Below are 17734 nucleotides of genomic sequence, written 5' to 3'. Positions count from 1 at the left end.
GAACCCCGCCTGCGCGCCCCGCCGGCCGGGCTTCACTGCAGCCCCCAGGGCCGCGAGCGCTCAGATCCCTGCCGCCGGCGGCTTGCCAGGGACTGATGAATATTCATAAAGACAAGCTCCGCCCAGTCCTATTGAATAACAGCCTCTGGGGGCTCTAGGAGGCGGCTGCTACCGCGTGGGTTCTAGTCTAGACCCGGCAGCCGGCCCCGAGCGCTATGGCTGGGTCGACCGCGTCCCGCCTCCGCGTGCTGGTGGACATGGACGGGGTGCTGGCGGACTTCGAGGGCGGCGTGCTGCGGCATTTCCTCGCCCGCTACCCTGGGGAGCCCCACGTGGAGCTGGCGGAACGGAGGGGCTTCTCGGTCCGGGACCAGTACCGCCGCCTGCGGGAGGACCTGGCGGTGAGAGGCCGGGGGCTGGAGCTGGGTCGCGGGCAGTGGGAGCGGGCAGAAGTATCCCCCCAGCTGGCCGATGCGCTGCACTGCACTGCGCGGCGGGCCGGGGGCCGCGTGCCCCGTCTGGGCAGACGGGCTGCCGGGGCGGGGGAGTGGTAATGCGGGGTAGGTGTGTCACAGAGCAAGGCGGACAGTCCGATCCCGGCGGATCGGCTTTAGAGCAAACCCAGAAGGAGCGCAGCGTGAGTGTCGTTTGGGGCAACTGAGCAGTTCTCTCTGCTTTAGTGGAGAGCGAGAAATGCGCTGTTCCTAGACTACCGGTAAGGGCAAAATGGAGGCGACCCTGTAGTAGAGAGGATTGTTGAATGCTACCACTGTTAACCTTCAGTTGTAGCATAATCGGCTCACCGTGAGCGTGCCAGCCCCTTCCCAAGATGGGGGGGACGGGGACGGGACGAACAGTCTTGCCTCCTCACTCAGCCACAGCCAGTAAAAATATACTCCTGCTGAAAATCTGTCCACAATAGCATCATCATTGCGTTCATTCACCCACTCGGACAACCTGTTATTGCTACACAGCAGCGGTAATGAAACCATCCATCCAAGGATCTCTAAGTACGCTATAGAGGTTAGCTGAGTCTCGCACCAGACCTGGGATGGGGGTACTGGGGAGGGAACTGCAGTGCACAGAGCAGCTACGGGAAACAATGTATTAAAGCTGCAAATGAACCCAGATCTTTTAAGCTTCCAGTAGCCTAAACTATTGCCTTTGGTGGATTCCCCTAATGTCGGATACTGAATGAGAGTTTTCAGAGTAGCAGCCCTGTTAGTCTGTATCCACAAGAAGAAAAGGCCGACTTGTAGCACCTCAGAGACTAGCAAATTTATCTGAGCATCAGCTTTCCTGAGTTACAGCCCACTTCATCCCATGCATTCAGTGGAAAATGAGAGTTGTGGCTGTGTGTTTGTTTGTTTTTTAAGTAAACTGTAAACATTAAAGAATAAAACTACTAGGAGCATGGATTTGAAGCCTTCTTTTCTTTACAGAATATTTAATGCCCTCTACAGATAGTAAGAGGAGTGCAGGACCAAATCACATCCCATACCTTCCCTGAGACATCCACTGCTTCTATTTTTAAAGTCCCAAATAGGCTAGAAAACCACCCATGCCTGTAACTGGCAGTTAAAAGACCATTATTCATGTTCCTCTTTTTCTCTGTCACCAGAACTAGGTACTTGGATCACTCAATTCAGGTCTGATTTTTCATAGGTTTAATCTGATCAGGCTATTCACTTGTTTGTAGTTCGTGGCTATTTTTAACAGATTTAATAATTTTATGAAGATGATAAAAAAATGGTACAGAGTTTAAGCGTAGAAGTTTCTGGTTATCAGGGAATAAGGTACAGATTATCAAGAGGTGCAAAGTTAGATTTAGGATCGGATGGTGTAAGGAATACATAATCTGCAATATCCCCGATTGGGGGAAAAAGGTTAACGGGTCAAAGTACAGACACTGAGATATGAGGGTATTTTGTTCATATAATGGCTATGTTCAGGTGTGGAGCACGAGTGACTACGATGATGAGGATGGATTTACCCTCATTTGGTGAGATTTAATGTTCAGTGAGTTTATGGTTCCAGTTCATATGGTCCAATGGAAAAAGTCTTTCGGTCCCTTTCTCATAGTTGATGCACAATGTCATACTAGAAACTTTTTGGCACCTTCCTTGTCCCCTACGTTCAAGTAAATAGGATCCCAACCCAATTGAAATGAAAATAGTTTGTTCTCTGAGTGAATCTGACCCTGGTATCCAAATGCTTTGGGGCAAACATTTTTCTTCCAGTAGGCTAAGTGCTCGTCCGTGTTGCTAGCCTATATATTATTATGTGGTGAGTCTGTAATCCACCTCATGGTGGCAAGATGGATTGTGGCCTTTTTGTGGGTCTGTCAGCCCGTTACTGATCCATACCAATACTGCCCATGCCCCCAAAACTCATGGGTGCCAGTGGGATACAGAGTCAGTCCCCTCTAGATCACTGGTTTGAATCCAGCTGAGGTCAGGATGAAAGAAAGCTGTTACCATCTGATTACTGTTAATTTTAATTGTGGTTGTTCTCAAAATGTGCTTGGTGTTGTACATGCATGTAAGAAGAAACTGTCTCTGCCCCAGGGCGGGTACCATGTCTTTGTATGTGTCTGTACCCCACCTAGCATGACTGGGGGTACTAGCTGCTACGCTGATTTAAATTATTTGATGATAGGCACGTGTCTTAGTTCCATATTTAAATAATCCACTCTGCCCCTTTACTGAATCCCATTTTGTACCTTTTGGTGTTTAAAGGTCAGTGTTTGGTATTTTAATCCTTGCCTAATCAATAGGTATTTTATTAACTGTCCATTTGTTCTGAACTTTAACCATTGCCTACTACCAAGTTTTAGTTGTTAATTCTTGTTTTAATATTAAATGTTGTTTCCTTTCTATTAATGGTCACAATATAAGATGACCTAATTCCACTTTGTAAATGCTTTGTTTTTTAAAAGTTATTTGTGTTTAACTCCTTTCTCTTTACTGTACTTGACTGCCAAGTTGTCTGTGTGAAACCATCTGGGTTCTGCTTCTCAATTGACAAGTGTTCACAATACAACACCTGGATTCTAGCTTAGCCAGATTCAATAAAAGGATTTGACATCTGCAGACATAACAAGAATACCTAGAGTTGCAATAAGTATTTAAAAAAATAACTCAACAAACAACAACTTGGGGAAGCCAAGAGAAGGGGGCAGTTTGCTGCAGGCCCCCAAACTGAGTTGTATTGTGACATGGCGCACCAGGACGCAATACCACTCACTAAAATTTGGTGATGGAAGAGCTGTCGGACCAAACCTGAGGAGCTGAGCTGCTGCTGCAGAGTGAGTGCAATGCAGGCAAGTGGCATGACAGGCTAGCCACTCCAAGTACAATCCTGTCTAAAACCCTAGGCATGTACTTGGGGCAGCTAGCCTGTCCCAACACTCATGCCACCGTAGCTACTATTTTTAGAACACCAGCTCAATCAGAGCTAGTGCATGTATGTCTCCTGGAGCTGGAAACTACACCCCAAGCTCCCATGTAAACCTACCCAAAGTGTGAGTGGGAGCTTAGTCCCCACATTCTATTCAATCCTTTAGACTATTGTGATTGCTAACGAGAGGGTGAAGAGTGGTGGTGGGTTTTGTGATGTGAGTAGCGTTCTGCTACCACCAGCACTGAGACTCCCCAAGTGATTTCACCCAGGTCACTGACCAACCACCCAGTCTTAAGTCAATTACCGAAAAAAGAAAAAAAAGTTGAGTTGGACGCAGACCAGTTATTTCCAACTAAAAGGTGCATGAATGACCCTTTTAATTTTGTTTGCTGTGTTTTAAATGAGGAGGAAGCACATCACTAAATGAATGGAGGGTTGTACCCCCACCTCAGGCAGTGTAGCTTCTTCGTAGGGGACAAAGGTGCCTCTGAACCATATAGCAAACCATACAGTACAGCTGTATTAACTCACCTTTTCTGTGCCTTTGCCTCACTTCAGGCCCTTGCTACCCTTAAACGATTCTCCTCTGAAAGTGAACTTTCTCCTAGCTTATGATCACTCTTTTAAACCCTGCCTGGGTGTAGGTCAAAAGCTTCCTCTGTTCCTTTTAAAGGTCTGGTTTCCATTAACTGCAAAATGTCTTTGTCACATGTTATTCCCCCTCCTCCCCACATCATCACAGCTCGGGCAGCTGCATGAAAACACTGCCTCTTGCTCCTTTTGCTGAGGAATGAGCAGTAAATTTCCCCTCCCTCCCCCACCCTGAAAACTGTCAGTTGTGGAGCTGACTAGGAGTGTCCTGTTTCTGGCAGGGGAGGGACAGCGTGGAATAGAAGCAGATAAAACTCTGATATTATTACAAGCAGGCTCATCCCTGTGCCTGGAACACAGGCACCAGGAGCAAGGGGGAAGCAGCTTGTGCTCCCATACTAATGGGCTGTGGGGGCCAGTGGAGTCCCCCCATGCAAATGAGGGCTGCTGTAACTTGTTCCCCTCCTTCAATGAGCAGGGGAGCAGAATCACCAGGCTGCTGGTCTGTCCTGGCCAGGACCTTCATTCATACCCCCTCCCTGCCTCCACTCTGTTCCAGAACAGTCCCTGCTCCTGTGGCTGCTGGAGATGGCTCTGCATCTGGTGTAAGAGTCTCTGAGCTGGGTGTTCTCCAGAGCGGCCTTCTACCTGCCTTGCAGCACTATTATTCTCCAGCCTACCTAGCTAGCACAAAGGGGCCAGAGCACAGTGATAATTCTGTCACTTATTTACTTCCAGAAACGGACAAGAAAAGTCAGCATGGTCTCAACTATGCATGAGACTGGGAACAAGGACCTCACCAGACTCAGAGCCAGTTCTGCCATTTGCAGTGACCACAGACAAGTGCTTTTAATCTCCATTTCTTTATCTGGAAGAGTCAGGATAAAATCTACCTTGCAGGGGCAATGAGGATTAAGGACCAGGAAATGCCCTGCATTATTGAAATGTCTTTGTGGCAGCAAGTCACAGGAGGAGGCTGCATTATATTAAAAACTACATTCATCATTGTTCTGCTTGGTCCCTTTCAGCCTCTAAAATCAGGCCCTTGGCTACAGGTATATGAAACAAACAGTCAGTGACAAGCCTCTCATCCCCGTTTCAGAAAAGCCTGTCATCTCTGTTGTCTTTCAAATCCGAACCAGTCACTTTGTTCCAGGTGGGTGGTGACTGGCCTATGGTGGGTCTCTGCCAGTGCACAGGTGCCCCTCCCAAAACCCACTACCACAATTGGTTTTAAGTGGCACCTTTATTGTCAGGGTCAGGTGAGATGGGGTTGGCAAAGCTTGTGCAGTTGCTCTCACTGCTGAACTGGTTCTGTGGATGAGGGACTCCAGTCACTAGCACTGAATTGCACAGGACTGCTAGAAACACCCCACTCCATTGCTGAACTTTCTAGAGACTAATTTCCCAGCCTTCACACTGCCTACGCTGACCCTCACAGTACAAGTAACTATCTAAGCTTTGAATTTCCTGGCTTTGGTCATTTTGCCACTAACTTAAACATCTTAAAATAGAATTTGCACTGATGTTATCACCATGGGGAAACTGTTACACTGAAGCCAGAATCTGCTCTTAAGACATTTTAATCTTGTTGCCTGAGGCTTTAGAGAGCACATATACAACAGCATGGAGAGCAACACAGCAACCCTCCCTCCAGTATGCTTCAGTTGTGGTCTGGCAGGATCAGCGGCAAAGCATGAGGATGACTGAGTCTCTGTGTCCCAGTCTGTCCTTGACCCCTCTGCTGAGGGTGCCAATTATCATAGTGTGGTGTTCTGGGGTGTTCGTCTGGTGGCACATTTGTTTGTTTTTGTAATGAGGTGGATATATATCTACTGGGAACTGGAATGAGATCCAACTCCTTACTTCACACAGGCCACCAGATGGTAACAACTTCCAGTCTTTATCTGCTTGGCCTGGATTTGTCCTGGCAACCAGTACGTGAGACTGTGTAACCCATTACCAATTATCTCAGCCGCTTGATCTCCCTCTGAAATGTGGACAAAATAGATCCTTTTGATGTTTAATAACACCCCTGGGGTAAATTCAATAGCTATTATGCAGAAACCTACAATAAAAAAAATTGCTAATTCTCCTCATCTCTCTTCCAGGCTAAGGTAGCCAGTGTCTATGAGTCACCTGGCTTCTTTCTGGGGTTGGAGCCGATTCCAGGAGCCATTGAAGCCATGCAGGAAATGATCCATATGCAGGAGTAAGGACACTTTGCAGTACACAGCTCTTTTCTATTCTCCATGTTTGATGATTACTAATCAGGGCTGTTTCTTTTTAGCACTGAAGTTTTTATTTGCACGAGCCCCCTGATGAAGTATGAGCACTGCATCCTGGAGAAGGTTGGAGATCTCCCCCTACCCTCGCTTTAAGACTGCTATTGCAGAATCTAGCCTCTTTCAACTGTTAGTACATGCCCAAGTACCATACCAATGTGAACAAAGCCAAGCTGCAGCCTGTGAAGTCTGTAGGGCCCAGCATGCAAAAATACTCCATGTGAGTGGCAGCTTTTCAGACTGAGAGGAAGTATAAAAGGCCAGGAGCAGTACTGTGTCATGCCTTTTGCAAGGCATCTGAGTCTTACGCAATGGAAGCCAGAATATAAAACTTAAAAACCAAACCAGACAAACAAACAACAACTTTCAGCAACTCATACCCACAGTTGCAAGAAATGGCATGGGAAGAGTGGGGGAGGGTAAAAGAACAGATGCAATATGGTCAAGTAGACGCTACCTTGACTCACTGCATACTGCAGAGGCAACCACAGAGGCAACCAAGGGGTTTCTGATGCACTGCACCGGGACGGGACTGCATGCCAGAGGCTCCTCCTCTGAGAAAATCCTGACTAAATTGAGAGATGATCACTGCCAGGCAGAAATGTAGGGAGAGGGGTTACTCAAGTACTTTGGGGTTAGATAATGAAGGGCCTGGTATATGCCCTAGGTTGACTTCCTCTCATGCTGCTTTACGCCAGTGTAACTTCATGGTACCCAATGCAGTCATGAGCGAAGGGCACTGAAAGTACAGTTCACATCAGTCCTTTTAGTGGCCCGCACCACGGCCCAACTGCAGGGTTCATAACACTCCTAGAAGAGATTTGGGCCTGTAGCATGAGATCACTATACTATAAATAGTCAAACTTGCTACTAAGTAAAATTCTTCTAATGCTCTACTTCCTCCCCTAACAGTACAGCTGGGTGGAAAAATACTTGGGTCCTAAGTTTGTGGAGCGACTGATTCTGACCCGGGATAAAACCGTTGTGTCAGCTGACCTCCTGGTTGATGACAAAGACACCATTAAAGGTTTGGGAAACTTGAGGTGGAGATTTCACAGCAGATGATTTACTGTTGTTTGGAGAAAAGAACAACTAACTTCAGCTTTCCATTCTGGCTCTTCTCAGGTGCGGAGCCTAAGCCAAGCTGGGAACACATCTTGTTCACTTGCTGCCATAACAAGCATCTAGAGCTTCAGACCCCACGCAGGCGGCTGCAGTCGTGGGCCGATGACTGGAGGGGGATAGTGGAAAGCAAACGCAGAAGCAATGTGGAAAAAGAATGCTATGCTAGTCTCACTGCCAATGGGAACTGATAAGTTAGGAACTGGCAACGAAATCCCATTTAAAGAAAGTGCACTGACTTGGGTAGGGGCAGTTTTAAGGGCCAAAGATACAAAGCTTATTTTTTTAAGATTTGTATCTTCTTTAGACTATTTCTGAAATGTAGTTGCAATTAAATTACTGACTCTTTATGGAGAGTCATTAATGACGTTTGGAGGGAGAAACTTGACAAGAGATGAGCAGCTGCTTATAATGCTAGGTAGCATGTTTTGGGTTGGCAGGAAGGGAGGATGAAGAAATTAGAAAGAGGAAGTAGGGCTGTAAAACTCTATGAAAGCACTCTGCTCTCTGCCCATTCACTCAAATACCTGAAGCTGTAAGTATGAGGGACACCATCATGTTAGGAAAGGAAATCTTGTTTTCAACAGTTTAACCATTTTAATAATCTCACATACTGAGCCAGACTGGCTGTTCAGCACCCTTCCACTTTTTACCCTACTTGGCTCATAATGAAAGTAGATAGTTTCACTTCCTGGTTCTCCTGCATTAATATGAGCTGCTAAGATTTAGGTTGCAAATGCTGTAGTTGGTGAATGTCTGATCCAGAACAGTTTACACTTAATAAAACATTAACTTAAAAAAGAACGTAAGAGGAAGTTTTACAAAAGCTACCACAAGACCAGTTGTCCTTCTGAGCTGAAGTCTGCTGTTAGTATTCCCTTTTAAATCTTAATCTGCATCTTTCCCAACAGCTATGTTGTGGTGAATATATTATTCCTATTGATATTTAACATCAGTAGGGCTAGTCCTGTATCCTAATTAACTGGCCAGGTGCCTGTGGTATGAGGATGCTGGCTCATACTTAGTCCTGAGGTATGTGATCAGACTGCAAATTGTAGGGGGAAGAAGGAGTGTTCTCGCCTATTGAGAAATAAAGACCATATGATTTAAACATATTTCAAAGCTATAACCATTGAGAAGACGGGCAGCAATAGTTGCAGCTACGGCGAAGGTGATGCAAAAGAATTGTGTTGGGTTTAAGTTACCTGACAACCACACTGGGAAGGGTAACATCAGAAATGGTTATTTGGGTGATGGTTCAGGAATTGCTTGGCCTGCTCTCTAACAGCCATAATATGTTTTGTATTAACAACAGTTTAGCTGCTAATCCTGACTTCTGGACCCATGTCCTGGCTCCCCACCTGCCCTTTTCAAACTGAGGCAGAATTTTAGCAATGTCTTTCACTAGTTTCACCAGTCCTGCAGGTGGAGGGGGCTCTAAAGATGAAATCAAGAATCTCTCTTCTCACGCAATAACAGTCTCAAGCTACTCCCTCTGCTCTGCACAACATCAGTCCTTTGGGAGCGGGATCCCTACAGCTGTATGTTTGCTCAGGTTCCTGGCCTCCTCCACCTGCACAGGAGAACAATAATCCTCAAGGAAGACCCTTGCCAGGTTGCTTAGCCTCCTGTTAGCTGAGAGGGAGAAACGTAACATGCACTCCACCACCGGGAGTGCCGTGGTCTGCTGGCGAGACTGTGGCATGGTCAAGTACATCAGAGTAGTCACTGCCGACATCACTGTCTCCTCATTTGAGCTGGATAAGCAGTTTATTACAGGTGCCACCCCATCTGCCTCCAAAATATAGTCCTTGTTTGTCTTATCCAGACAGAGGTTACAAAGACCACCTGAAATAGAAAAGAGAGGGAGTGTGGCACCAGCTACCACCACCTTAGATCCTCCTCTTACTAATACCTAACTAACTCCCTGTTGAGGTTAAGTGGCATTGCTTCACCCAGGATCCTCAGCTCTTTCTTAGGGCTTGTTTACATGGTAACTGAGATCAAAATAACTGATCTTTGCCATTTATGCCTTTAGTTAGTTCAGAGCAAGTCTAACAGATAGTTTTCTTTAAAAACAAAAAAACCCCAACAACCTACTTAAGTTAGTTCACAAGAGCGTACTATTGTGATATAAGTGTGTCCATACATACACTTGCACTGAACTAACTACAGGTGTTAATTCCACCCAATTTAATGTGCTTATTACTGGTATAAAGTACATACAATACCAGAAACAAAATACTGGTTTGCACTTCACTGAGACCCTTGTCCCCACATAGAATCAACTGCCCAGAATATTTTTATAGTAGTTGGAAAACTGTGTCTCCCCTGCTCCCGGGCTAAGTTTATTCTCAAAAGTCAAGGTGATTTTTCAACCAAAGCACTCATTCCCCTATATGACATTAGGGGGCACTATGCTGTTGGAGGTAACATCTTTCACAAGAGGTTAAACAAACAGAACTTGTCATTTAAAAATCCTCTGGTTAAAAGACTTGGTTTTCTGTTAAGGAACTGCCTTATTTCACCTCTACGGTGGCTATAATCCAGTAAAGAGTGTGAGATTCCTAGAAATACCTTCTGTACTGCACAGGGTCTATAGTGGCTTAATTAGTTATGAGAGGTGCTATTAGAAGTAGCATGGCATTATTAATACTAATTAAGATATTGTAAATCTGATTTCTATTGGTGCAAATACTAGTATGTATCCTGTACTAACAACACTTTGCACTTAGGGTGCAGCCATACTAGCAACATTTTGATCGATAACACCCCCAGTGCAGCTCTGTCAGTGGAAGCTGTGGTAAGTACACAAGGCTATGTGTATTTAGCCATTACATCATCTAACCATTCAGGATTTGAATTTGGCATGGCTGGCTCCCAGTGTGTATTGAATCCACCCTGACTGGCTCTAATGGGATTCCTCAGAAGACTTCATTATATTATTTAGAACCGGTCCTTTTAGAGGATTAACTGTCAAAAATAGCTATAGTAACAATACTGGACCTGCTCATGCTCTATGGAAAAACCTTAGTTGTCCTCAATGACTGTATCATTACAATAGGGACATGCACTACAAATTACCATTGAACTGGAGTTTTTGTTCCAATATTCAGGGTTTTACCTAGTCTTATAAATAAGTTTGTTTATTTTTCAGCACTGCAGCATGTTAGTGGAGTGAAGGGGAGACTTGCCTTAATGTGAAATAATTCACCTCAAGCCCCTATCCTGATCTCTCTCACCTGTTCCAGCTATTCTATATAGGTTTTTATACTGTCCTCATCACCATAGTATCTGAGGGCCTTCCAGCAGTGCATTAAGCAGTTTGTTCAACATCTGCCACAGATGGTTTGTCATGTGTGGTTGATCCTCTCTCCCAAATTCAAGTGGACTACAGAATCAAAGCAGCGATATATCCAACCAGTGCTTGGAACTGCTATTGTTCATTTTACAAATAGTTTTAAATCCACTCCTTACCAATTGCAAACTCCACAAGGGTCTCATTATCCTCTGTGAGCATATCTAGGAACAAGTCAAGGACTTGAAGCTGTCGGAGATATTCGTAGTTCTTGGGATCGTAGGCGAAGTTGGCTAGATTAGCCAGTACTTGCTCCTTGGCTTCTGCAATATATAAGCAGCATTTAGGTGACAAAAGAGGCAGCTGAGATGGGCTGGGCTCTCTAATTCCTGAAGAAAAAAAATCAACCAGCAACTGATGAGCCAGTTATGATCCTGACATTTGGAATATACTTTAATAAAAAGAAAAAGGTTTATAAGCTCACCTGGACTCTCTGTTACCTGGAACTCGGTGACCAGCGCTTGCAAGTATTCAAGCCGCCCCAGTTCCAGCAGATCCCGCTGCTTCTGGGACATGGTGCTAGAGAGAGAAAATTAAGTTTTGTTCACAACAATGTCCTGAATGGCCCCAGTTTCACTGCAAGGTTAATAAAAACATTTTAATAAGTGTAAAATATTCAATTGATTTTCTTTTGCCTCCCTTCAGACTCACTGAGGGAACTGCAAGTGGCAGGATTACAAGCTCAGGCCCTGTCCATGTTTGGATCAGAACCATGCTAGCTACAGTGGGGTTTAAATATTCCTTATCTGCACTGAGAATAACTGATAATTGTCCCATGTTTGGTCTAGCATAGGTGCAGCTCCATTAGTGGTAGCATAGACTAGCCATGAGTGTTTTTACTGTAGTGTCTTCTAACTCTTTTCTGAGTAGGGCTAGATGAATGCTGGTAAAAACCCCTGATCCTCACCTACACTACATTTTCCATCATTGCAACCTTTGGTGGATTTATTATGTTGATTTCCCTAGAGTAGATGAGGCCAGTTTGAATGGGGCAGAAGCTCCCTCTAATCTTAAAATGCACTATTGCCAATCCCAAACATTCAAAAATTATGAGTCAAGATGCACAAAAAAATGAGATTGGTTTAAAAATCACAAGATTTGCAAATAAAATAATACATTTTTTGTTTCTTTCTATTGGCCATGAGGTTTCTGAACCTTTGGGCTGCACTAGGGGCAGATCACATTTTCATGCTTTTCTCCGCAACAAGGGATAGAATCTGACCTTTTTAAAAATGAAAGATTCTCACATAGTCACAGGACTCCAGGAGCTGGGGCTTTAAGAACTATCCCCAATTATTGCAAGACTCCCACTGAAAATCAGAAGAGCCGGCAACACTGCGACGTGGTCCAAGTCACCACCCAGGTGCCTCCTGAACCAGTTACAGGGGGAACCTGCTTTGCAATCCAGCTCGGGCCTTACACCGTCTCCAGCGCTGTCCCAGGCCCTGCGCCCAGGGCGCGAGCAGTGGGCGGTCGGGTCAGGGCCTGTGGGGCGCAGCTCTCAGCCCAGCAGCGGCCCACATGCCCCGGGCACAGACTAGGAGGACAGGGACCCGGGACGGGACCTACTGAGCTGCTACCAGGCCCCTGGCTCTGTCGCCCCAGGCTCCCCCGCCACCCTGTCCTCACGCGCACAGCGCCCCGCGGCGCCACTAACCGCTCCCGGCGCCACACGCACGGAGACCTAGGCAGCGGGGCGGAAATGACGGAAGGGCAACCCTGACAGAAAGGCGGCAATGCTGAGCGCGCGGCCGGATGTGACGTTTGTGGAGGGCGGGAGGCCCTGAGGCTCGTAACGGGGCCTTGCTGCTACCCGCCATGGTGGGCCGTATGTCGGCGCGGAAGCGGCTGGCAAAGCCCCTCCTCTTCGGCAGTATCCTGTGTGCGTTGGCCACCGCCTTCGCGTACAGGTGCGGGGAGGAGGGACTTGGCCGGCAGAGAGCGGAGGGGAGGTGCTGGGGGGCCTTGGCTGGCAGGGATTGGGGGGCACTGGGGGTCTTGGCCGGCAGGGATTGAGCGCGCTCAGCTGTGTGGGGGGCACTGAGGGCTTGGCTGGCAGCGATGGGGGGCTCAACGGTGTGGGGGGCACTGGGGGCTTGGCTGGCAGCGATGGGGGGCACTGGGGGCTTGGCTGGCAGCGATGGGGGGCTCAACGGTGTGGGGGGCACTGGGGGCTTGGCTGGCAGCGATGGGGGGCTCAACGGTGTGGGGGGCACTGGGGGCTTGGCTGGCAGCGATGGGGGGGCTCAGCTGGGGGGATACTGGGGGCCTTGGGTGGCAGGGAGGGGCTCAGCATGTGTGGGGGACTTAGATGGATGTGGCGGGGGCACGCTCAGTTCACTGCGGTGACATCTTTCTCTGTCTCAGGCACCGCTTCTTCCCTGAGGTGGAGGAGCTCCGTGCTAGGGAGTATGAGCGCTATGAGAAGAAGCGTCAAGATGTGGTGGAGAGGCGCCAGAAGCAGCTGGCTGAGCTGGCAGAGAGGAAAGCTTCCCCATAGGCTGTGATGGGAAGGAGATGCTCTGCTCCAGGGAGCCTGCTCCTTCAGTGGGGATGGGGAGTTATGTTCGGAAGTGAAGAATATATGTATACAACTCTTGCACATGGCTCACACTGACTGCGTGAAGTTTCCATCAACCTGGCAGGGATGTTGGCTGGTGGTTTTCCTCCCTCAGCTTCCTTGATCTGCATGAGTGATGGCTTCAAATATCTACCAGGTGGTATCATGGTCTGCTAGTCAGATCAGGGTTCTGGCAGTCTGGCAGTGTGGGTTCAATTCCTAGCTCTGCCAGTGATCTGCTTTGTGTGATGTTGGACAAGGTACTCAACCTCTCTGGGGTTCTCTCCGCTAGGAAAAGTACTTGAGTTTAGTTTGGACTTAGCTAATGTGCTAGCTGAGCCTAACCTAAATTTGACCCTTTTCCTACTGTAGACACATTTAGCTAGTCAAATTGTAGCCTAGAAGATGTTACCCTGCATCTACACTAGGAAAAAAAGTCAGGTTTCGCTAACCTGTATTAGCCAAGCCTGATCTGAACTTGACCACTCTTTCTAATCAAGAAAAACTCTCTGTGCCTCAACTTTCTTATTTGTACAGTGGGTAATAATGCTTGCCCACTTGTATGACGCATTCTGAGATCCTTGGATGAATGGTGCTATATAAGTGCTAAAATAACTGACAGGTGGTAATATACCTAGGCTAATTGCCAGGTAGGGTGTGAGGTATCCAGAATTCTGGATCTCTTCAATGTAACAATATTGTATATATTATCTAAAGTGATTTTTGTAATCTGTTCTTTTTGCCATGATAGTGTTGCACACCACCAAATAAGACTTTAACCACAAAACTTCTGTCTGATGAGTCATCTTTAAGAGTGATTGATGAGCTTAAGTTAGGCATAAAATGACCAATCCCTGGATGCAACCCACTGGTTATTTATTGCTCTGTGGGGCATTCACAGCAGGCTACTTACTGTTAATTGGAATGTTTTCTTCCCTATATTTTATGCTGACAAATGAAGGGACCACTCTCCCTTGAAATTACAGATGTAAATAAACAAATACTATAATGTCTAACCCTTCCTGTAGTAGAGAACCTTGGGTAGGAGCCTTTTCATTGCTGTAGGAAGGGCCTAAACTTCCCCATGCGAGGAAGAGTTACCCACACATAAGGCTTTCGCTCATTATCTTTGTATTTCCTTACAACAATATTTTTTAAATCTCCTGTGTCGTCCTACTTCCCCAAACTGCTGTAATATCTGCGTTCATAAGAATGACCATATTTGGTCAGAGCACTAGTCCATCTAGCCCAGTATCCTATATTCAGCCTGCTACTAGGAGGGCAAACAGCTTCATTCCAGGCTGTAACTGTGTTGGCCAGCCGTCTTGTAGACAAGGAAAACAAATTTCAGACCTACTCTGGACCGAAATGGAATCTGTTCATCCACCCCTTTTGGGTTTGTTTACTCTGGTAAATTATTAGACATGCTGAGTTGCAAAACAACGGTAAAAGAAAATTACATGGGATACCTGTGGCTTCAGTGGATAAGAGTGTGTGTATGTGGGAATAAAGTTTTTGAGACCCTTGGGAGAAGAAAGGAGAGAGAAAACATACAGGAGATGATAGAGAACGGAAAATAAAGTAAGGAAAGAAAGGGGAACAGGGCAAAGTGGAGGGAAAGAGAATGAAAAGAGGGAACAGCACGTGCACGGCAAGATACATGCTTTATAAAAGGAAAGGAGAAGTGGAGTGAAGCCAGGAGGGGGAGGAACATCTAGCAAAAGGACAGGAGATAACTACGCCAGGAGTACAATGTCCTGGTCTAAATGCAAAGTTGCACAGGTTTAACTAAAGGTGTGAGTCTAAACCAGTTTACTTAAACTGGTGCCACTTTCTGTATGAACACTCTTAAATGGACTTAAACCTGGCTTGTGTCAGTTTAGCTTACACCTATATTATTTACTTATTTATATTTTATTTTTTGTATTATTTGTAAAGTTATAGGTGTGAGCTAAATTTGATCTAAACAGCCTTAAGCTGATGAGTGTCCACACAGATTTACACTGGTTAGTTAAATTGAGTTTTAAACCAATTCAAGTTAAACCAGTGGAGCTTCAGTAGACAAGGCTTAGCATAGGAGTCAGAATGAACTGATTAAATAGAAAGATGATTGCTACAATTAAATGCAGCACCCAAACAGCACCTAATCATTTAAAAATTATAGAAGTGTGGCTAGTTGTGTGTGTTAAAGTGCAGGTATTTTCACCTATGTTTGTAGGCATAGGCCAGGTTTGCACTAGAGACTTTTGTCAGCATAGCAGTGTTGGGTAGTGGCACGATTTTTTTTTTTTTAAATGACATTGTTATATTGGCAAAAACCCTACTCTATAACCACTGCAGTTACACCAGCATAAACATGCTTTTGCAGCATAGGTTTTCACTCGGGGAACTGGTATAAGGGAAACCAGCAAAATCACTCTTTTGATGGTATAAGCAGCATCTCTACTAGGAGGGTTTGCTGTTCTAGTATACCAGCAATCCTTTTTCTAATGTCCACTAGGCTTCTGTCCTTAAGGTAGTAGTTGTAGTATTTTCAAGCCCTACCCATCTGTAAATGGAGAGTGTGTGTGTGTTGGGATGGGGGACAGTAAGTGCAGGGAGCTAGCCAGTGTATGAATGTGAAGGGGGGTGCGGGGAAGAGTATGCGAATGAGAGGAGAGAGATGAAGAAAGATTGCGGGAAGACGGAAGTGATTAAGAAGAGTTAGACTGAATGTAGGGGATGGAGAGGAAACGTCCTGAGAAGGTGAATAGGGATGAAGGAGCTGCACTCAGAAGTATTAAATCTGTGCTCAGTCAGCCTGTAATTCTGCACACAGAATTAGAAGGAACATTGGCCAGTGGCACGTATTGGTTTTGCCCAAGGAACAGGGAAAAGGAATTGTGGAAATGGCTTGTGTCCATTAGCTGAAGCTGAACGTGTATACTGTAGGGGCACACTGTTCAGTTCGTGCTATTCACTGCAAGGTTGGTGGGGAAATAAGGCAACAAACCATCCATAATATCTGGAGGAGGAGCCCAACTTTGCTTGTCTTTTTGAGACCTGCTAGATCTGTTTCCTCTGGCCGTAGTCTTGCTTCAGCATAAACCCAAGTTTGCCAGAAGGTGTGGGAGTGTTTTTTGCATTTAATAAGGAGAAGCTGTGTGGAGGTGGTTTAATTGTGTCCACCTGGCTTATGAGTCTTGCGAGGTTTACATAGCAATTGTGGGAGGGAATTCACAGACCACACTAGTACTCTGTGACAGGACTCTTTTCAGGGCAATCCAGGTGCTTATCACCTTCAGGCTAGCTTATAGCAATGAGCTTGACTTGGTTACCCATGAAGACCATTTGTCAGCTTCAGCTAGTGCAGAGTGGTCCTCTGTGAACATGTCACTCTGATGCTCTGTGCTGGCTGTTTACTTATAGTTGTTGGGTATGTTCTCTAAACGGCCGAATGCGCCAAGTACCAGGTAGTTGACAGGGTCATTAACATCTGTTGGGATAATATTGCTAATAGGGCATTTACAACTGAGGATCTGTACCAGTGGAACTGGTTTCTGCTGGTAGGCCACCAGAGCTGGAATTTAGTGAGTTTTAGGTTATAACAGGCATATGCTCATTAAGAATTTGATGCTTAGATATCACAATGATGGGTGTCTTTAGATTCAGCCTAAACTCAACAGGTTGCATTGTGTGGATCTGATTGCAATACTCTTTGTTACAGGACCACAGCAATGAGTACATTGTTTAAATATCTATGAGAATGTTTATTGCTATGACATACAGATCAGGAGTGCAGATTTAAGAATGTTTCATGATAATGATCAAATTTAACAAACAGGCATATTGCAAAAGTGCTTAGCCCATAAGGGTGGATGAGACCTGCAGTGACAATGGGATGAGGGGGCTGGAAGGTGTGGATTTATTTCCGGACAATTTTGCCTGCTTTGCCAGTGCTCAGTGGTTTATAATTTGGCTGAGGCAATAATGTTTGGACATAATTAAAACTGATTTCACTTTCCTGTCTTTAGGAAGTCAATAGAAACCAGTTGTGCTTCGGGGGAGACGTGGCAATTAAGCTGTGGCTGCATTGCATAAGTGGGTGACTTTAGGTTGAATGAAAGAAACCTTTGTTACCTTATTTTCTTATGACCTCAACACCCTCAGGGCTTGAGTTCTAATCTGTTCTGCTGTATCGCTCCAAAGGGGCATTTTATTGTTATTCCTACTGCGCCATCAGTGTGCATGGCCCTTTACAAATAAATACAAGGACCCAGCCCAGAGGAGCTTATAGTCTAGGTTGAGAAAAGAGGCAGAAGGGATGTGGATTAATGATGGGGGAGGAGGACAAGGGCTAGATTGTAAAGGTGAAGCAATAACTATCAGCCAAAATCCAAGAGGAGCTGTGATCCCTGGCCTTATTAATCCAACAGA

General features: G+C 45.8%; 2 protein-coding genes across 3 annotated transcripts; one reads left to right on the top strand and one right to left on the bottom strand.

Moving 5' to 3' along the window:
• Nucleotides 1–43: 43 nt before the first annotated feature.
• On the top strand, nt 44–14105 carry NT5C (5', 3'-nucleotidase, cytosolic). Its single transcript, XM_048818907.2, has 6 exons — nt 44–401; nt 6105–6205; nt 6284–6344; nt 7191–7305; nt 7404–12668; nt 13126–14105. Exons 1-5 carry the CDS (start codon nt 216–218, stop codon nt 7589–7591), a joined length of 651 nt encoding a protein of 216 aa, XP_048674864.1. The 5' UTR covers nt 44–215; the 3' UTR covers nt 7592–12668; nt 13126–14105.
• Nucleotides 5561–11273, bottom strand: ARMC7 (armadillo repeat containing 7). 2 transcript variants are annotated; one of them, XM_048818911.2, is made up of 3 exons: nt 11183–11273; nt 10878–11087; nt 5561–9248 (listed from the first exon to the last, which is right to left on the bottom strand). In XM_048818911.2, exons 1-3 carry the CDS (start codon nt 11271–11273, stop codon nt 8911–8913), a joined length of 639 nt encoding a protein of 212 aa, XP_048674868.1. In that variant the 3' UTR covers nt 5561–8910. The 2 variants fall into 2 exon arrangements, with proteins under 2 accessions (XP_048674868.1, XP_048674871.1); XM_048818914.2 differs by having other exon boundaries at nt 7960–9248; nt 10878–11021.
• Nucleotides 14106–17734: the final 3629 nt, after the last annotated feature.

This window comes from Caretta caretta, chromosome 14, assembly GCF_965140235.1.
Source record: "Caretta caretta isolate rCarCar2 chromosome 14, rCarCar1.hap1, whole genome shotgun sequence".
Taxonomy (NCBI): domain Eukaryota; kingdom Metazoa; phylum Chordata; order Testudines; family Cheloniidae; genus Caretta; species Caretta caretta.
This window is presented reverse-complemented; position numbering and strand designations above follow the sequence as displayed.